Source organism: Caretta caretta, chromosome 6 (genome assembly GCF_965140235.1).
Source record: "Caretta caretta isolate rCarCar2 chromosome 6, rCarCar1.hap1, whole genome shotgun sequence".
Taxonomy (NCBI): Eukaryota; Metazoa; Chordata; order Testudines; family Cheloniidae; genus Caretta; species Caretta caretta.
The window spans coordinates 61,621,856-61,643,648 of record NC_134211.1 but is presented as its reverse complement, the minus strand read 5'-3'; the positions used below and the strand labels follow the sequence as shown (position 1 = coordinate 61,643,648).

Below are 21,793 nucleotides of genomic sequence, written 5' to 3'. Positions count from 1 at the left end.
AGAAAAGGTCACAACACTTCAGCTCCATGAATGTTCCGCTAAGTCTGAGCCCACACAAGCTCCAGAAGACATTAGCACTACACCTCAAAACTGACCTGCACTACCTACTGTTTTCCCAGCCCTGGGCCTCTCTAGAGGAGAATCTTCCAGCCATCCCACATCATGTAGCAGCTTTGTGAAGCAGACAAAAGAAGAAATGGAGAAAACAGTCATTGCAAGCTACACTAAAGACCAGTACACGAGCCCACCAGATTAATGAGCTCCTCTCCCACACATGCTGTAGATCTTTCAATTCAAGGATCACCAAGCTGGCACTACTGAGATCCCAGTGGATCTTACCTGTGTTTCTATTACTCATCACTACTTTGTATCTCCATTGAGCTTCAGAGAGGTATTTGGAGAACTGCAGCACCCTGCTCCCAAAGACATCTCTATTCACAGAGAAATTCAAGCACTCCACCAACTCCAGCTCCTCATGGGGCACGTTACTCGAATCCCATGGAAGAGAACTTTGAATTTCTTCCAGGTGGTTGAGGAGCATCTTGAGGAAGGCATCCACTGCCAGGTCATCCACTAAAAATCCACTGACACCACTGGCAAAATGTTTCAGATCTAGATAGCTCAGCCTGGAGGATTCACAGGTCTCACCACTCAATTCTGAGCCAAGCAGAGTATCATGGTAGACTGTCCGGGGGGCCTGAGGATGTCTCTCTGCCTTCTTTTCAGGCTCTGCTGGGTGCTGTGGACTTTCTGAGGTGGAAGACTCTCGGCTGGCACTACCATCCAAGTTCCCAGCACCACAGCTCTTTTTCACAATATCGTCCTCTTCTGCATAGTCCTCAAGCAGGGGAGTCTCTGTGTAGAGGTCACTATAGGAGACAAAAAGCAGGGAGAAGATGTTCTCCAGAAGCTCCAGATGCAGAGGAGCAGGGACACGCCGTAAGAACTGCTGGCACTTGGCAAGATACTGAGGAAAAATAGCTGGACAATCTGTATGTGTTATAAAAAAAGAAATAAAAAACACACTTAAAACATTTTCCAGGAATTGTTTCCTCCTCCCCGACCCCATTTCTGATTCCACAATGGTGCTCAAAGTTACAAGAATGGGAACCAAGACAGCCATTAGTGAACAAGATGGCAATGGACTTTTATAAGAATCTTTGCCATATCAGTTCAGAGCACTGGTCCATCTAGCTCAATATGCTGCCTCCAGCTATGGCCAATGCTAACAGTTCAGAGGTGAACATTTCTCTCCTGATAAAGCATCTAAACGTGCAACGAGGGAGCAGGGAATTAGTCCTCCCTGACCCCAACAGTGACCATCTTATGCCCTGATGCCCAAACTCAGATTTCTTCCATTTTAGCACATTTCTATAGCTTGTGGCCACTAAGAGAGACTATGTAACCACAACGTTAGCTACAAAAATATCAAGCTCTTTTAAAAAAAATCCCAGCTAAAATATCCCATTAATGCTAATGTTTTCCCCTTACAGAATGTTTTTAATCTAAGGATTTTAGAGTGCTTTACAAAGGTGAGTAACTTACTTTCTACATCTATTACTATTATGTGTAACACTTATCTACCTCACATAGATGCTGTGAGGTTTATTTGCTTGTAAGTGCTTTGACCTCTTTGGATAAAGAAAGTATAGATGTTCACAGTTTAATATTAAAATGAATTACAATCCACAGAATCTAGCAACTAGATATGTACAAGCTACTAAACCTAGGCAAGGAGGCCGATCTCCTGGTGGGTCTTTAAGAGGGGTTGAGTCCACAGGGAGGTCACTGAGAAGGCTGTGCATGCAGTCCTTGCACTTTGAATGACGGTGCGAATTCACACACAGTGCATAGATTGCATATTTCATGGCGCAAAATGCCCAGAAGAGCACCAGGTTGCGTTGCTGACTCAGGAGGCTGGGAACCGGCACTGCTGCAAAGTGAAACATAGGAGGGTAAATTCTCACACATTTTGAGGGACACTGACTAATTCTAGTTTCTAACAGGTCTTCAAATTCCCCTCCATCCCGAATTCCTTTTAGAAAATGAAAGTAGGGATTTTTCTGCCCTTCCTGTACAGATGTTTATAAAGAGGGCAAGTGTTCCGCAGTATAATTTGTTAGTTTCCCTCCTGCTGAAGGCAGTGAAAACAACTGCACAAAAGTCAATACAATTTAAAAAAAAGGAAAAGTAATTTTGCCCCACATCCCTATTGACTTGTCTTGGGTATAGTCTCCTTATGGGGTACTCGTGACTACAGTAGGGTCAAAGTGTTCTGACAGAAGTAAGATTTTCAAATTGATAGGTGCCCTTTAATTCTTATATTTCAAGTTGTAGACATGCTTCCACGGAATTAAATACCTCAAATCAGAGTTATTTACTAGACAATTCCATAGACGATTCCACCATAATTCCTGTCATGCAGGTTCCCAATCTTTGTGTTTTAAGATTCCTCTACCTGCTTTACACTCTATTCCACCCTGACTATTGTTAAATTCTCTACATCTCAAATCTGCCTCTTACTCTCCAATTCTATTTCTAAACCCTTGGTTTTTTAAGCTTCACTTACTGCAGTCTCTTCCTCTTGGTTTTCTCCAGGTTCCACATCACAACCCTCAATATCCTCCAAAATACAGCTATCAAAATCATCTTCCTTGTTTACTATGCCAGCTACGTTGTCTGCTTTCTTTGAAACTCTGTATTGATTTTTTTTCCTCTCTCTCACATCTATATATCACACGTCCTCAAGACCCTGGCATAGCTTGGTTCCCATTTCATCTTCTGCCACTTCCTTACATTCTGATAATTCAAGTCATCTTGATGCTCTCTTAGTTTCTTTCTCCCATGAGTGGCTCTGCCCTTTCTTCTTGCCATTTCCTATACCTGATCATCATCCTTGACCCTGCGCATCCCACAGTCAGTCTCCTCCAGTCACTTCTTATACAGGTGGCCTTCCACGGCTGACCTCCACCCAGCCTTCCTCCATGAGATTATGATTTAACAATATATGGGACAAAGAACAGAGAACAACATCCATACTTGGCAACAGTGGGAAATTTAAGCAAATCTATCCTAGTATAAACATTGCCTAAAGGTCTGTGTTGCTGGATGTGGTTACAACACAGAAGAGTTAAACACATTCAATATATGGTTTGGCCTTGCAGTGTAGATAGGACTGAGTTGTGTTGATGCATTTACAATGCAAGACCAAACCTTATTTTAACCAGATTGAATGCTAGCATGTTATAACATGTCCTGCAATATGGTAGATTTTCCTTGGGCAGACTGGCCACAATTGTGGCCAAACTAGTTTATGAGCTGCTTTAAAGAATTTGTATTAACCTAGCTGTATTATAACCAAACTGGCTGATCAAACTTTTAAAAACTAGTTTGGGTGCTACCTCACTTGAACAACACTTAAGCATGACTATTAAGCATGATTAAAGGTGACCAGTAAAGGATTTGAAGTAAGTAAGGGAATTATACCCTTTTGGTTTCTTTATGACAGATACCAGTAGCTTGAAAGGTCTCCCCCACCCTTCCCAGCTTGTTTTGCAGGCAGAAAAGGTGTCAGATGCTAAAAATGTGGTCCCTTCTTATCACATTAAAACAGCAGAGCTGAATACAGTGTACAAGTCACCCCCAGCTCATCAGGGAACAAAACACAGGTAGTAGCATATTATGGCATTTCTGCTTTCAGTACAACTTATGCTCCCTATGTAGATAAATGTATTGGTTTCTAATAGATCGTGTATTATTGTACAGTAGTAGTCCTCAAACACTACCATTTAAAACAATGTTACAGTAGTGTTTGGGACCACTACTGTACAACAGAGTAGTACTTTTTTATAGAAGGACTGGACCAGCCCATCTGCCTGCTGGTAGTGCAGCGTGCGTATTCATGAACTATTCAAAACCAATATACTGGAGTCACATAATGCCTATGGTCCTGTCCAAACACTGGGAGCTGAACTGCAATAGCTAGAACAGTGTTTGAACTATGTTAATTAAAGTGCTCAATCATTATTTCCATGAAAACCAAGAGCACAGATTTTTCTGAGAATGATGCCATAAAACTAAGGAGTTTTACAGAAAATAAATCTGCCAGTGTAAGCACACCCTAAGATCCATCATTGCAGTTCTACTGGTGGTAGTAATGGTGGAGTGTAGACAGTACTCGGGTGTTTTTACCATCCTGTCCTCTAAGGGTATGTCTACACTGCAACTAAATACCCGCCGTTGGCCTGTGTCTGTTGACTCGGGCTCATGGGTCCCAGGCTGTAGGGCTGTCTAATTGTGGTGTAGACGTTCGAGCTTGGGCTGGAGCCCAGGCTCTAGAACCCCACAATGGGGGAAAGAGTCCCAGAACCTGGGCTCCAGCCTGAGTGTCTACACCCCAATTAGACAGCGCCCCCATAGCCCAAGCCGCATAAGCCTGAGTCAGCAGACACAAACACCCGCTGCTGGCCTAATTGCAATGTTGAAAACACCAGTCTCCAGTCTGTAGTGATACATCCTCTCTTGCTAAAATAATGGTGGGAGATTTTCAGAAATGCGTAAGTGCAGACACAACCACACAGACTAGAGCAGAGTTTGACTCACATGGGTTTCCAGAAAAAGTCTACATCCAGACTATTCGAACATAAATCATCATCTCACTGTGTCTCTGAACACCGTTATAACTGAAACATTTTATTTGGGCCCTTTCCACATTGGAAGCAGAAGTGCAACAGCTGCTAATAGGGCTATGTTTAGACTTGTCTTTTTTTCCTGAAACTTCCCACCATTGTAGTTCTGTAGGTGGTAACAACTGCAGGAATGATAGTTTAGGAAAGGTGGCTGCTGGTGTTTTAGCCAGGTATCATATAACCCTTACTCCAGTCTGTGCATTTGACAGCACTTTGTGTCTGGTCAGTTTCATTGTTTTGTTCATGGTCAGTTATACTGTCTCATGCACTAAAAAAGACATTACCCTGATACACTGATCTGAGAGGGAAGCTCAGAAGCATGCTCTTCCCCAGGAGGGTGTTAACCAGTAACAGCAGCAGCAAAATTAAACTAAGCCAGCAGCAGACAGGTGCATGCACAGGAAGGAAGCGAGGTGGGTGGAAGCCTTTTCCTGGTATGTGCTGCTATTTTTGGGCCCACCCAAATTACCCTTCTAATCATCATCATCAGAGTAGAATAAACTCAGTTTTTTTAGACTTCCCGTCCCCCCACTCTTTCAATTTCAGGATACGCTATCTAAATTTACCTGTCAGGAAGCTGAATTGTAAAAGAATTCACAGTCACAGCACCCCTTTTAAATGCAAGTCTCTTAATTCACCCCTGAACTGGAAGAAAAGGGAAGGCTTAATTTTCATTAACTAGTTCTGTAAATTAAAGTGATCTTAGAGAAGTGAAACCAGGGCTAGAATTATCCTTCTGTGCAGCTGCATGACTCAGGCAGATCTAAGTGGCCTGAGTCTTCCCACCCCAGAGAGGTCTCTGATAGTATTTCATCAGCAGACATTTAAAGGTGGAGTCCTATATTATAACAGAGATGCTAATAAACATCTAACTCAGAGAGGAGTAATGCACTAAGTTAATGTAATGGCACAGCAGCAAAATAAGTCTCAATAACAGGCCTTGGGGGAAAGAAAAAAAAAAAAAAAGATCTTGCTGACTGAGTATGATAATTACAACAGAATTGAAAGAAGAAAAAAGAAAAGCAGGGGGGGGAACCCCAGAAGAATGCCCCAGGTTGGGTTTCCTCCTAGGCCTATCTCATGACCAACTGCAGCCCAACATTTACCTCTGCTCTGTTTCACTGACATTTATTTGAACAGGCCCAGGGAGCCGGAAGGTGAGAGAGAGATAAACCTCTGTTCATTAGGGGCACTAATTGATCTCCAACTCCCTGTCATAAGCCCACACACACACAAAGTTAAAAAATAGGATGCCACCATCTTGACACTTTGTGGTAGGAGATAAAGAACTGGCTTCCTTTTAGAGAGCAAAAGAAATCAGAAAGATTCAGCATTACTGCAAATTCTTTCATTGAAAATTGTTGGTTCATTTAAACAACTCAACTTGAAATTACCCATTCCATACACAGACACACACAGCTCCCGCATGCAGAGGAAAAACAAAAACCAAGCTAACTGGGTTTCATAACCTTCTCATAGGAGACAGTTCTCCTTTAAAATGGAAATTGGTGAGAATCACTTTCCTACACCCTATGGAGTTGGGTTTAAGTTCTGCTAAGTGATATGTTTATGATTTGCAAATTGCAAGTTGTATGCACTGATCCTTCCAGACGGGAGTACTATCAGCATGATGAGAAATTTAAAGGTATATGCTGAGTGGACTCTGCAGAAGGATACCTTTAAATGACATTCCTACTCATTTACCCTTTGTCTGCTGGTCTCTGGCTGGAACCTTCTGAAGAAGCTCAATGACATCCTCTTCATTCAGGGCCAGAAGGTTGGTGAGGTGATGAAGAGAGTAGAGTGCAGAGTGGCAATCCAGACTGTACAAGTGTTGCAAAAGAATCTTCTTTGGGATAGTAATACTACAAGAAAAAGCAAGACTAATCAAAATGGTGAAAATGCGTCCACCACCTGAACCTTGTCTACACCAAGGATCTTCCAGTATTAACACTGACTCAACTTGCGAATTTAAAAAAATTAAATAAAAACATAGACAAGCATCAAGTCTCTATAGCTTATGGCCACTAATGGAGACATGGCATAGATATTGTATACTTGGCATTTGTATATTAAACATCTACATATGTAATTCTGACTACGTGGGGAGCCTTTGTCAAAATACATGGTTTGTAAAAAAAAAAAAAAAAAAAAAAAAAAAAAAGAGTGCTTCTGGCTGTTTCACCTGTTTTGCTGTGTGCACCATTCAAGAACCTCCACTTGAGCCCACAGCCCATCACAGAACTCTTTTAATACTGAGTCATTGCACAGACCCTGTTAGAGAGAGACAGAGCAAATTAGCCTCAGCTAACATAAAATGAAGAGATCACATTTACACCAGATCCCTCTACCTTACCAAGAATAGCACAAAATCAGAGTTTGGTTCACATGTGTGACGTTTAATGGCTAAAGGAACCTTAACATATTTAGATGGGCAGATTTCTGCACCTTTACTTTATTTACACATTAAAGCAACAAAATAGAGGATAGATAGCTGCATTTTGTTTTGAAGGGGCCCTGTTAAGGTTAAGCAATCTAAACTGGACAGTCATTTTTTCCAGTCTGTAAGCTCATCCCTGTAGCTTTTAACATTTTATTTGTAAAGAGAATCTAGTGCTTCTGAAAGATACTACAGGACTTATATCTCCAAAGCTGTCACTCTAGTTATATACCCAGAATGGATACTGTATGGGTTAGAAGTACACGCTGCCTACAGACTCACCTCCAATATGCCTATGTTCTGCTATGGATGCCTGCCCACTAAACACTGATCTGAGACTGTGCTATCTTATACAGGTCACTGACCAGGCATCAGACGGTAACTCCCTTAAGACATTATTGACCTGGGATGGAGTTCAGTCAATGATCTAGAAGAGAAAGGCTCAGTATCCCATTATCAGTTGTCCAAGGCAACCATTCACCAATACTGCTTGGATTGGAACTACAGGCTTAGTGTTTAAAAGCTCTGCATACCCAGAAAAGGAAGAAGATTCCAAAATAAAGTGGACCCTCTAGTCTCAGCTCTAACATTTAGGCTACTGTGGATTTTATTTTGGGCATTCAGGACTAAGTGGATGGCACCGCTCAACTCAGATCAATAGTGTCTACAAGTTCAGTGGCACATGTGAAATGGATTAAGTTGTCTCAATGCAGTTCCTGGGCATAAGTACCCACAATACAAAGTCAAAACCACTGGCACTATTTGGCCTTGAGTTTCTGAGGTCAAGGACTGAATGGGCCCTAGAGAATGGCCTCGAGGACCCCATTCAGGTCACAGTTGAGGCACACTGATGAAGATGTAGTGAAGACGAACTTGCAATGCTGCTGCCTGTACACTATTTGTTTTAAAGAAAAGTTTGTTTTTATAAAACCTTTTAAAAAGAGGTTGAAAATCCTAACCAGAGGATTCACCCTTACATCTTCCATTTGGAAAGACATTTAAAAGTCCAGAATCTCAGTTTATGCAGTTAATCAAATCTGAAGTCTCTAAAATGAGACTTGTTCTAACAATCCAAGCAACTAATTTAAAAGAACTGGAATCAAATTGAACGGTCAGTCATAGCATTCAGCCATTTCAACCTGCTCTCCACTCACGTACTTGCCTGAGTTTTGTGAAGAGCATACAACAAGTTTTTTGCTGATTCTAAGCTGTGACAGTGAGTCCACCCTAGCAATACTAGAAGACGGCTGAGGGGGTTGAATTCTCGACTCAGTAAGCTGCTCAAGCCTGAGAAGTCTTCCCTTTTTAATAGTGTTAATGCAATCACCTAGAGAACAAAAAGGAAGAAAGCATCTGTTATTCTAAAAATGCAGAATCCTCCTAGGGTGGTGGTGGACTGTCACAATAGTAGTTTCAGAAAGTAGTTTAACTTCCTCAAACCCAGATTTTACAGGCTTTATTTGGGCTACAAAGAAAAGGAGTCACTCTAAGTGGAAGCCAGAGAATCAATCCACCCCCTCTCCAATTCTGCATATTTTAAATAGGTTTTATGCAGAAACTAGTGGAGTTTTTGAGCCAGTAACAGAATAAATCTTGGCTCATCTGTCTGGATTCCTGTGCCCTCAATACACGTCTTTATTTGTGCACTTTTATCTCCAATAGCACCTTTCACCCCAGGCTCTCAAGTGCTTCACAAGTATCCATTTAACTCCACAACCCTTTTGTGAAGCATCATTATCCCCATTTTACATATGGGGTACTTGAATCACAGAGAGGTTAAGTTGCTGCCAAGGTTACTCAGTGAATCAGTGGGAATCCCTGGCATGGCTGGGAGTAGAATACAGGAGTCCCATCTCCCACGTTCTCTGTTCTATCCATCAGACCACACTGGTTTAAATCTTCCAGACACCTCCATGCCAATATCTTAAATCATAGAGATGAAACACTGCAGATGGGTCAACAGATAATAAAAACCCACTGCTAGTTAGCTAATCTCTTGGTACCAAAAGTCAGGACACCTGAAGACCTCTAATCAAACGTAAAATGTTCTAATGCTGGAATCCTGGTGCAAACTTGATCCACTACTGGGTTTTCCCCTCCCTATCATATTTATTGCCATACCAGAATCTGCTCCAGAAAGTGCTTGCTGCTGCTCAGGCAGTAGAAATAGGCAGTCTTCCAAGAATAAACCTCTTCAGGCTCTGAGAACAAAGCCAGCATTACCCGCTCTGTTTCCAACTGCTCAGATGAACCTGAGAGACACATAAATGGGATTACTTTCAAACACAGAGAGCTACCTCTGAAGAAAGCAGGCCCTGGGCAAGGTTTACAGCAGTAGAACAGTTAGGGAATCACTAAGCAAAAGCCACATTCAGACTCCATAACTAAGTCTCCATAACAAAAAATCCCTATGTGGCCAAACTCCCATCCCTTCCTCCCGCCAACCTTTCTTGCCTGCAAAGTCTCAATGGTCCAGCTTTTAATGAGAAAACAAAACAAACCTTTTCCTGGCAACTTTGGCCCCAGCAGTTTCTCTCTTGTCCTCTCTGTGAAGACGTTGCTGTACAGACTGAGCAAGGCATGGCTCTGCTTCCTCAGTATGCAGTCCAGTAACCTCTCTTCCTTCAGTGGGCTTCCTTCAGCCCAGCAAGCATCCAACAGCTCCCTGCACAAGTGTCGGAGCTCGCCAGTCTGATGCTCCACTTCAAAATGCAACACGCTAAGGGCACTGTAAATAGCATCTACTGTCTCACTCTGATCCAATTCTCCTGAGGATTTGGGATACCGCTGAAGCCTCTGCAGAGATTTTAAGGAGTCACGGAGAAAGTCAACGTAGATATTCTGCAGACAGCAGCTGTGCTGGAGTGCAGAGCTGGGTGTGCCAGGTTCTCCCTGCAGGAACTCCAGCAGGGCTTGTGCCTGCCGGGGAGCCCTCAACAAAAGCTTCCGGAGAGCAGAGGTTGCTTCCACACTGAATCTGTAAGTGCGGCCATCTCTTTTCTTTCTGTCCGATTCATGCTTGCTCTGGACACATTCAAATGCTTCGAACAGCTCCTGGGAGGAAACAGACAGATACGATCGGGGGCCTGAATGCCACTTGGTTTTCACACACACATTAAAAAAATATAACCAGATATACAACAAATTTAAAGATTCAATAGACATCCACTTGGAACCATTAATTTACCTTGGCAACCAACTCTGCTACAGGAATTCAGAACTACAGGCATTCAGTTTCAATCCCAAAATAATGCACTTTTTGCAAACACATGCCATCAATGGTTATGACTCCCAAGAAGCTCAGATGCTGCATACTGGCTCACCTAGTCCAGTGTCCTGTCTATAATAGTGACCAAATCTGGATGTTTAAAGTATAAAACTCCCATAATGCTCCTAACTACAATACTGCATTATTGAGGGAGTTTCTTACCGTTCCCCTTCTGGTGGTCCGCTTATGAAATGAGGATACAGAGTCCTTATGATTTTCATCCTAACTAGAATCATTGCAGATCCTATTAACCATTAGCAACTAGTCTTTTTTAAAAATCTTACAAAAGTAAACATTCAGCCAACAATTAAAAATCTTTGAAAGGCAAATCCCCATCCAAATATTTGGTTTATTAAAAACAAAAGAGTTTTTAAAACCTATTTTACTTTCCACCACTGGTGCTGTTTGAATTTTTTTTTTTTATTATTTTATTTTATTTTATTTTTTTTAAGTATAGACACTGGAATTTTTTGTTTTTAATTACGGAAACCTTCCTACTGTATGAAAAAAGTACTTCACAAAACCCAAGTTTTTATTAAAGTGTCCCACTGATTTTGTTACTTTGGCAGCCAGATCCAGGTTTTCCTTCATTCATCTTTCAAAGTGTCTATTGGTTTCCTCCCCCACCTTCCAGAATTTCAAAACCAAAAGAATTAGCATGGTGCAAAGAGAAAAGCAGAAGTATAGACCAGACAATTACATTCAGCAAATACTTGCAGCTGGTTAATACCAATAAGGAAGAAGTATTGTTTAGGCTGATGTAAGGAGATAAAGTTAGAGATAATGAGATGAAGCTGAGCAAAGGCTGATTATTAGAAGAAACCTCCTGTCTGAGATCTAGAACACTGTGGAACAATCTAACAAGTAAAGTCATGGAAACCTGCACTGTGTGGGATATTGAAAATGAGCTAGATAGAGCACTGGAGAATTATTACAGACAGTAACAGTGTCCTGGGCCCAATGGACGTATTTCTGTACTTCATACAAAATGATCTCCCAAGATACAGGAGCCCTTGTATCCATTGCAACCTACAGTCAAACCTTGTTAGTAAAGGCACTTTTACTCCAGTCTGGTCTACCATATTAGTTCTTTCAGGCTGGGGTCAGTAAACCTAATGGAAGTATGGATTTGTGACCCCAAGAACACTATGAAGAGAGTTCCTACTCCCCAAATGCATTTGAGATAAGTTTGCAACATTCCACTGTTATTGTATTTAAAGGGCTTTCACAAACCCTAACCTCTTTACAACTCCCCTCAACGCACAAAATCCCAATTGAGATGGAGCGAGCAGAGACAAATCATTTCAGTGTGATTTCAAACTATCAGCCTGACATTATGATCTGATGAAAGGGTACAAAATAGGTAAATAAGAGGACAGAGTCCCATGGTGAAACCATACCAGCTACATCCTTTGTAGAACTGGCATGCAGCTTTCCTCCCCATCAGCCCTACTGAAGGGGTTCTCCACAACAATCACTGTGCAGCTGGCTGCAGCCTCTTGAACTGCACCACTGAGATCCCCCAATTCTGGCAGCAACCTTTTTAAAACCACAAATTTAATAATTTGCTCCAGTATCTTTCTAGGTATCAAAGTTAGGCTGACTGGTCTATTATTCCACAAGTCCTCTTGGATCCTCTTTTTAAATACAGGAACTATATTTGTTCTTCTACAGTCCCCTGGGACCTCACCTTTCCTCCAACAATTTTCAAAGATAATTGCTAATGGTTCCACGATTGCTTCAGCTAGTTCCTTAAGCACCCTAGGATGAATTTCATCAGGTCCTGCTGACTTGAATACATCTAACTTAGCTAAATATTCTTTATCCTGATCCATGCCTTGGCTTGCATTCCTTCCTCCTTGTTGTTATTAATTGTGTTGCGTATCTGGTCACCATTAACTTTTTTAGTGAAGATGAAGCAAAATAGGTATTAAACTCCTTAGCCTTCTTGATGTCATCCATTATTAGCTCTCCTTCCCCAAAATGGCCAGACAGCTGTGTCAGCTCCATTGTCTGGAGTCAAACCTCAACTTGACTTTGAGTTGGAACAAGAAGCAGAATGGTAGAGGACAATAACAATTTAAAAAACAAGGGCAGTTCTGGTCACTATGGATTTCAAAGCCTACCAGTAAGAAGGTTCAGTGATTCATTGTGTTCGTACACTAGCCTTTCCTCTATTGAGGCCCAAATTCATATCCTACATTAAGTCAAGATGTGATGCTTCTAAGCTAGTGCCCATTTCTGCAAGTCAGAAAGCTACCATACAAATAGTATTCTCTGTCCAGGGAAGCCCCAAGGCTGATGTAGCAGGAAGTGACATGAGGACTGAGGTGCACAGACAGTTGCATATGGGGATGTATGACCGTAACAGCAGAGGCAGCTGGAGGTCAGGAGTCAGGATTGTTAGCAAGGCTATGGAGAGAAGCTTGCTCAGCACCTGCCTACATTATCCCCTCTATAGCCAGAATCACCATTATATATGCCAAATTCACTACCTAGAGCAGGGGTCTCAAACACGTGGCCTGCAAGCCACATGCCCGCCAAGCTCCTCCCACCCCGAGTTATTTCCTACGGCCGCCAAGCTCCCCTCACCCGCTGCCCCCCCCAGTGTGCCACGTCCCTGCTCCTCTGCCTACCTCCAGGTGCTTTGCACTTTCCAGGAGGGAGTGGGGAGCTGCACGCTCAGGGGAGGAGGTGGAGAAGAGGCGGAGCAGGGGTGGGGATTTGGGGAAGGGGTTGGAATAGGGACAGGGAGGGGACGGAGTTGGGGTGGGAACTTTGGGGAAGGGGTGGAGTGGGGGCAGGGCCAGGAGCAGGAGGGGTGTGCTTTTGAATCTTTATATGAAAGGGTGTCAGTAATGTGGCCCTCATGGTGATTTCAGTTTGAGATCCTTGACCTAAAGTGAGTAAACTTGAACTGCCCTCACATTCAACTGTCTTTATTTTATGCAGAGAAGACCAAAGGTACATTAATGTCTCAAACACAAGGTCAGTCAAGTTAACTCATAGCATTAAGTTTCATCCTAAGAATGATCAATATATCAGGCACTCAGCTCACCTTTAGGACTTCATCTGAGACATCCTTTTGCAGTTCTTCTAAGAGGAGTAAGAATTCAGTTTCTCTCTGGAGAACAGCTGGAATTATTTTCTGAAGTTATCAGGAAAAGAAAAAAAGATAAAAGAATAGGGCAGATGTGAGCCACTATCTTAGGTTTACAGGTAAAAAACCCAAAACCTTATTTAATTGTTATTTTAGGGCAGACATCTTCAGAGATATTTATTTTATTGGGGATTAAAAGTCCTTTCTCCCATCCTAAGATATCTAGGGGCTGTTCCTGAACCAACAGATTCCATTCTTTATTTCCAACTACTTAGCTAGCAACTATCACTTCCCCATAACCCCTTTGGGATAGGGTCACCTTTCCTCAAAGATCATGAAAATTCATGAACCTAGGCAATGGGGTCAGAGGAATGAAAAAAGTGAGGAAAGAAACACATGACCAATCTTCCCCTTTTTGAAGGCCTTGTTTCTTTCTCCCTCATGCAGTGTGCTAGCTGCCTACCACTCTCCTCCCCATAGTTTTGTATATGTAAACTACATACCCTGAAAGTATGCCATTTGTAAAGCATTGTGCAATCCTTGGTTTATTTCATCTTTTGGGGATAAAAGGGGCTATAGAAATGTAAGTTACTAACTCATGCTGTCTATTCATAAGAACATCTCATACTGAGTATGCACATTAAAAAGCTAACTCACATGGCCTCAAAAAATAATCCCAAAACACTTATTTTAATTTCTTGCTAAGTTTAATGGAAAATGGTCTAAGGAACCAGTTGACATTATTAATAGCAGTAAGTCTCAAATTTTAATAGGCAACTACAAAATTTATTATTTTTCTGTTTACAAACATTATCTTCCATTTGGAGATCAACTAGAACAAACTTCTTTACCTGATCCCACACCAGCCATTTCTTGAGAACAAGGAGCCAAAGCCAAGCAAGTCTCTGAGGGCTGTAATTCTGTCCACACCTGCAGAGGTAATAGCATATACCATCAGTTTCAAACATCTAGGCACCAAAACAAATCTCTACCCACTTCACAGTAGGAAAAGTTGCCCCACAGAGCCAGTGTATGCCGTGTTGCCAGTACCAAGTATAATATATTTATTTTTCTCATGTCTGTTAGCAACACCAATTTAATTGTGTTTTTTCCTCCAAACAAAAATTATTCCCAGAATGCTGTCTGTGTAGTTGATACTCAAAAATTATTACCAAAAAGTTATACAAAACTTAAAAAGAAATATTTGATACTTTTTTCAAAATTAAAAAAAGTTGAAATTTTTTAAGTTCCCCTGAAGTGTCAGAAACCCAACCTTAATAGCCTCATGCAAGTGCTTGAGAAGTCAAGAGAAAAAACAAGTGAAACTAAAGGTTGTTTCACTATTCAAATTGAGAAATGTGAAAAGTAGACAATTTAAGTGGTGAGAAATAAGATTTTTAAACATTTTCAGTTTTAATCATCTCAGGTGTTTAGTAGTAAGCCAACATTTTAAATAAATAGGTTGATCATCTTCTAAACAAAAAGCACTCAGTGTCAGCACCATTACAATTCTAAAACAGACTCCCTCTCCTCCAACTCACATTATTTCAGTGAAGTCTTTCAAAATTGACCTTTGCTAGATTTCTGCATGATCTTGTGCTTATACCATCATTTTCTCTATTGCATATATGAACATGGTTGTAAGCTGACTGAGGCTGGGTCCCCTACATATATTAGTGCAACTCTGAGCAGGTCAGCACTCAAATGTTAACTATAATAATGGAATGCATGAAGGAAAAAACACTGGCAAGGAAGCATGTTCTGCTTCAAGGATTCTAAGCAGGGACGGATTAACTCTCCTGTAGGCCCGGGCCTATTATATTTTGTGGGGTCCCTGTATACAAGTCTTTTTCCTAATTTAAAACAAAATCATCACAAGTATGGCATCGAGGCTATTAATGCTATACTAAACTTGCCTTTTAATTTACATAAAGCCATTCTGTGCTTACATTTCAGTCTTAAAACATGTAGAATATAGTTTAGTTAATTCAAAATAGCCTACTTCTTACCTTAGAACAGCTAAGATATTAGTTTCTTTCTGAGAGGGAGTTGGGTGCAGGAAGGGACTCCAGGCTGGGGCTGAGTGTTGGGATGCAGGAGAGGGTGAGGGCTCTGGGAGGGCTCCAGAGGCAAGAGGGGGCTCCAGGCTTGGAAAGGGGTGCAGGAGGGGGTGCAGGGCCTGGTAGGGAGTTTGGGTGCAGGAGTGAGCTCCAGGCTGGGGCAGAGTGTTGGGGTGCAGGAGAGGGTGAAGGGTGCAGGTTCTGGGAGGGAGTTTGGTGCAGGAGGGGATGCGAGGGAGTTGGGTGCAGGTGGGGATTCTGACCTGGAGAAGAGGGTTGGGGTGCAGTAGCGGGTGTGAAGTTCAGGCTCTGGCTGGGAAGCGCTTACCACAGGCAGCTTCTGGCCGGTTGCGCAACACGGCTCAAGCAGGCTGCCTGCCTGCCTACCATAGCCCCACGCTACTCACGGAAGTGGCTGGCTGCTGGCACGTCTCTGCACGTCCCTGGGGAGAGGGGAACAGCTTGTCTCCGTGCGCTGCCTAGGCCAGTAAGCGTCACCCCCACAGCTCCCATTGGCTGGTTCCCACCAGGGGCCACAGACGTGCAAGCAGCTGGTTGCTTCTGGGAGCAGCATGAAGCCACAGCGTGCAGGCAGCCTGCCTGAGCCCTGCTGAGCCGGAGCCCCTCATTAGCCCAGGGCTGCAGCCCCTAAAGCCCCTGCATTAATCCGGCCCTGATTCTAGGGGTCCATTATAGTTAAGAATAAAGAATCAGCCTCAATTTCTGACAATTGCATCACATACATCCTGTTTAACACAGTTCTACTTCCACCAGTTAGACAAAAATCCCACACAGCACTTACCTTAACTGAGATGGACAAGCTATTAGAGCCTGCAGAATAGCTGTAACTTTCTCAGAGCCATCCCCCTGCCACAGATGTAACTGAGGAATACAGGCCTGTGCTAGCTCCCAGTCTCCCCGCTGCACACATTTACAAAAAAACCAGAAAAGATGTTCCAGAGAGGCTGCTTCCTCATTACCAAATGGATGCATCATCCCACTGTGACTGGACTCCTGGGGACAGGAAGGAAAAAAAAAAAAAAAAAGGAAGAAAAGAAAAACCATCCAGAGGTAAGTCACAGCAAATCTTCCCTCAGTGCACCTGGAACAGAACAGATCTACAATCAGAAACCAAGCTGCAGCTATTTAAGTGTTTTAAAGTTTGGAATGCACTTCCAGCCAGTGATAAAATCAATACCACAGTATTTGTTCAAGTAGGTGATTTAAACATTATCCCTGTGAAACACACTGATACTTGCTTAGAGTCAATACTCTCAGGAAACAGGAAGGATCAATTTGTTTGTTTATTGAGAGCATAGTGCTAACAAAGAACTCTGACTTCAGTAGGGAAGGTAAAATGTGGTATCTTGACAACCGTAGTGAACAGAGCAGCTACAGCATGAGCAGTTCCATCTCAAGCTTTCTCCACACTGGGAACTTCTCACCCCTATATATTAACCTGCCAAGGTGTCTCAGTCAGTCATGATCTAGAGAGATCATTTTAAGGGAGACGAGAGAGTTTAGTCTCCATCGTCTAGTCATTCAAAATACAAATGACAAGTAGCACAAGAATTGCCATACCAGATCAGACCAGGGGTGCATCTAATCTAGAATCCAGACTTAACAGCAGCTGCTTGGAGAAAGGTACAAGAAACCCCCCAACATGGTCCTTTATATTTATGACACAGACATTAGGACGTGGTTAGAGATTCACCAAACACTTTCGCAGGGCTACCTTCCCCCACCTCACACACCGTGTCAGCCCTCCCATCACTGGATTTCCCCACCGAGCTCCCCATCCTCTGCTGTCCTACCCCTGAACCAAGGACCTGGGTCATCAGCCCTCCGCCCACATCCAGAAATCCCCCCGCTAGCCGGCTGCCTCTCGTGCCCCGTCCCAGTGCCCGCCTGGTCACCTGCCTGGGATGAGTGGAGATCAGGAGATCCGCGTCGGATGGGATGGGCCAGGCTGCCCTGCCCTGCCCTGCCCTGCACTAGACACACAGCTCTTAGGGAAGACCCAGGGGTGGTGGATCGGTCCGGCTCCCCCTGCGCACTCAGGGGCTATGGGACGGTCCGCACTGATTGCATTCCCCAAGCTGAGCAGCCTAGTGCCGCGGCCATCTTGAAAGACGAATCAGGTGACTTTCCCAACAGCCGGCACACCCAAAACGGCGAGCGCTTATTGGTCAAACAGGATGAATATGTAAATAATGTGCCTTCTTTCTTTTAGAGGCACTGAAGCCTCACAGGCGCCATGACTGACGTGGGCAAAGAAACCACATGTCAATGCCACAGAGCTAACCCCACGCAGGGACCGCTCCTCCCACCGTCCCCGAGCCGGACTCCCCGCAGGCTCCACCCAGCGGCCAACGTAGCCCCGCCCCGGGTGCCCCAGAACTAGCCTCTCCTGAACCAACCGACCCGCCCCCTGAGCCCCGCCCCTCGTTCTCCGGCCCACTGAGCCGCTCAGCCTGTGGCTGGAGAGGCGGGAATCGCGTCACGTGCTGCTGACTGTTAATCGCAGGAGCCGCCCTGGCCTGGGGCAACAGGCTTGAGGCGAGCCCGGCGCGTGCTCCCTCCCTCCGCTTCCCAGTGACCCGGTACCGCAGTTCCCCATGTGAGGGCCGCTGTGCGCCGAGCTATTCCCCTCAGACCTTGCCGGGCCTGGGGGCTCCTAAGGCCCCACCACCCAGGATGGGGCTTTACCCGTAGCTTGCTCTGGAGCCGGCCCGCTGGCTGAGCCCCGCCGTGGCCCGCTCACAAGAGGGCAGAATGGATGAAAAATACATGACTGAAAAATTGCCGTTTGGTAGCCTTTTGCAGCCAAGGTTGTAAATGACCACGTAGGGTGCAGTGGAGACTCAGCAAGACTTCCCTCTGGCTCAACCTCACTGATCTGGCTCTTTTCTGGCTTCTGTTTGGGCACCAATCTGCAGCCATTCCTCCAGGACAGGGTTGTGTGCTTCTTCCATCATAACCAAACACAAGCTGGGACATATGAGAGGACTTGCTTGTTTGATAATTTATTTTATTAACATTGTAGTTGTCTTAACTTGTAGCTAAACAGCTTGGTAATAGCAACCATAATATAATGTAACATACCTGTGGGAGGGAAAACATCAAAGACACCTACCACAGTAGCATTTAACTTCAGAAAGGGGAACTACACAAACACGGGGAAGCTAGTTAAACAAATTAAAGGGTACAGTCACAACAGCTTGCAAGCTGCATGGAAACTTTTAAAAAACACCATAATAGAGGCTCAAATTAAATGTATTCTCCATATTATAAAACATAATACAGGGATCCAGCAACCTTTGGCACAAAGCCCATCAGGGTAATCAGCTGGCGGGCTGTGAGACATTTTGTTTACCTTGACCATCTGCAGGCATGATCTCCCGCAACTCCCAGTGACCGTGGTTCGCCATTCCCGGCCAATGGGAGCTGCGGGAAGCTGTAAGTGGCTATCAGGCACTATAAGTGGCGAGAGGCAGAAAGGTATCTTTTAAAAATTGGAATTTAAATCCTACTGAGGAAAATAGAAAGGAGCATGAACTCTGGCAAGTTTAAAAAAATGTAAAAGTATAATTAGGTGTAACACCTACAGACCCTGGCCATTGGCAGGCAGGATCAAACCTGGGACTTCTGGAGTTAAATGCATGAGCTTTTACTGCATGAGCTAAACATCATGTGCCCTTTAGCTAAGTCTGTAGAATAGACTCATTAATCTCTCTCAAGTGCTATCAGTACTAGATGGAACAGTACACCACACCCAGGTGGTGTGTGGGTTACATAGGAAGGCTAAAAAAGAATTTGAAAAGCAACTACCCAAAGACTCAAAAACTAATAGCCACCCCACAAAAAAGTACATCAGAAGCAGTAAGCCTGCCAAACAATCAGTGGGGTCACTGGACAATCAAGGAGCTAAAGAAGCACTTGAGGATAAGGCTATTGTGAGAAACTAAACAAATTCTTTGCATTGCTCTTCACTGCAGAAGATGTAAGGGAGATTCCCACACCTAAGCCATTCTTTTTAGGTGACAAATCTGAGGAACTGGCTCATATTGAAGTGTCAATAAAGGAGGTTTTGGAACAAATTGATAAACAGTTATAAGTCGCCAGGACCAGATGGTATTCACCCAAGAGTTTTGAAGGAACTCAAATATGAAATTGCAGAACTATTACCTGAGGTATGTGTTGTCAGTAGCTACCGGTGTGGTGCTCTGCTCTTGTTCGATGATAACAGTCGGCTGCATGCATGTTCCCTCTGTGTGCTGTCCCAGCTCTGCGCAGATAGCTAACACAGCAGACCCTGAGAGAACCCCCAATGACCACAAACTCTAGTAAGGTACGAAGGCACGTTGGCCAGGTTTATTGTCGAAGAGAAACACAATCTCTAGCCCCGCAGTTCATATAACTTATATAACCTATATACGGTTTGTTGCTAGTCCCTATGTGCTCCCTGGCAATGGACTCAGCTCAGTCAGTGGCGGGACTTTCCACTGCCCCCTAGGCTGGAAAAAGACATCCACTCAGGGATGCATTCTTAAACACAGGTACAAACAAGTTACATAACACTCTTGACGTATTGAGGTGCAACCCCTTTACGTAACAATGCACCACCCTTCTACGCAGTAAGGTGCTGCCTTTCACCTTGTACATGTTGGTTCGAACAAAACAAGTCTATCCATCATACTGGCCTTTTGCCCCGTCCTTGTTATCTATGTGGATGGTATAAGAATGTTCTTGTACCATTTGTGTATGGCTCTGGTATCTAATACACTTTAGATATATGTTTATGCAACAGCATATCTTTATGCAACATCAGCCCTTTCCTTGCCAGCTTCTGTGAGCAGGGCCTGCCTCTGGCTCGCAGCTTAACTTTGCTTTATGTTAGCAAAGTCTTGACCATTACTTTAGTTCAGGCCTTAGGTCTCATACCAGGCCTCTGATACCAAAAGGTTTATGTTTCAGGGCCTCAACTTACTACAGTATGTAAGCTATCACTTCAGTCAGCTTCTGTACCAGATGACTAGACGAGGATAGCTAATGTGACCAATTTTTAAAAAAGGCTCCAGAGGCAATCCTGGTAATTAGAGGCTGGTAAACCTGACTTCAACACCAGGGAAATTGGCTGAAACTATAGTAAAGAACAGAATTATCAGATACATAGATGAAAACGATTTGTTGGGGAAGAGTCAACATGGCTTTTGTAAAGGCAAATCATGCCTCATCAAACAGAATTCTTGGAGGGGGCGGGCGTCAACGAAGGACCAGGATGATCCAGTGGATATAATGTACTTGGACTTTCAGAAAGCCTTTGAAAAGGTCCCTCACCAAAGGCTCTTAACCAAAGTAAGCAGTCATGGGATAAGAGTGAAGGTCGTTTCATGGATCAGTAACTGGTTAAAAGACAGGAAACAAAGGGTAGGAATAAATGGTCAGTTTTCAGAATGGAGAGAGGTAAATAGTGTGTCTCCTAGGGATCTGTACTGGGACCAGTGCTGTTCACCATATTCATAAATGATCTGAAAAAAGGGTTAAGCAGTGAGGTGGCAAAATTTGAGGATGATACAAAATTATTTGAAATAGTTGAGTCCAAAGCAAAATCCAAAGAGTTACAAAGGGATCTCACAAAACTGGGTGACTGGGCAACAAAATGGCAGATGAAATTCAATATTGATAAATGCAAAGCAATGCAGGTTGGAAAACATAATCCTAACTATACATACAAAATGATGGAGTCTAAATTAGTTGTTACCATACTAGAAAGAGAACTTGGAGTCATTGTGGATAGTTCTCTGAAAACATCCACTGAATGAGCAGCAGCAGCCAAAAAAGCTAACAGAATGTCAGGAACCATTAGGAAAGGGATAGATAAGACAGAAAAGATCATAATGCTATGATATAAATCCATGGTATGCCCACACGTTGAATACTGCATGCAGTTTTGGTCACCCGATCGCAAAAAAGATATAGTAGAATTGGAAAAAGTAAATAGAAGGGCAACAAAAATGATTAAGGGTATGGAACAGATTCCGTATGAGGAAAGATTAAAAAGACTGGGACTTTCCAGCTTCGAAAAGAGACGACTGAGAGAGGGTATATGATAGAGATCTATAGAATTGTGAATGGTGTTGAGAAAGTGAATAAAGAAGTGTTATTTACTGCTTCACATAATACAAACACCAGGGTCACCCAATGAAATTAATAGACAGCAGGTTTAAAACAAAC

At 43.3% G+C, this 21,793-nt stretch overlaps 1 protein-coding gene across 5 annotated transcripts in view; it reads right to left on the bottom strand.

Moving 5' to 3' along the window:
• ZFYVE26 (zinc finger FYVE-type containing 26) overlaps window positions 1-17,725 on the bottom strand; it is a 70,592-nt gene extending 52,867 nt beyond the window's left edge. The window contains exons 1-11 of one of the 5 annotated variants that reach the window (XM_048854061.2): window positions 17,477-17,725; window positions 16,359-16,658; window positions 14,348-14,426; window positions 13,455-13,544; window positions 9,630-10,182; window positions 9,250-9,380; window positions 8,291-8,455; window positions 6,874-6,962; window positions 6,393-6,553; window positions 1,727-1,933; window positions 340-990 (exon numbers count right to left, since the gene is read on the bottom strand). In XM_048854061.2, coding sequence (XP_048710018.2) covers window positions 340-990; window positions 1,727-1,933; window positions 6,393-6,553; window positions 6,874-6,962; window positions 8,291-8,455; window positions 9,250-9,380; window positions 9,630-10,182; window positions 13,455-13,544; window positions 14,348-14,426; window positions 16,359-16,621 — 2,389 coding nt within the window. In that variant the 5' untranslated portion in view covers window positions 16,622-16,658; window positions 17,477-17,725. Of the gene's footprint in view, window positions 1-339; window positions 991-1,726; window positions 1,934-2,883; window positions 2,982-6,392; window positions 6,554-6,873; window positions 6,963-8,290; window positions 8,456-9,249; window positions 9,381-9,629; window positions 10,183-13,454; window positions 13,545-14,347; window positions 14,427-16,358; window positions 16,659-17,476 lie in introns of those variants that run through there. The other 4 variants (XM_048854059.2, XM_048854062.2, XM_048854060.2 and 1 more) reach the window with 4 other exon arrangements.
• Window positions 17,726-21,793: the final 4,068 nt, after the last annotated feature.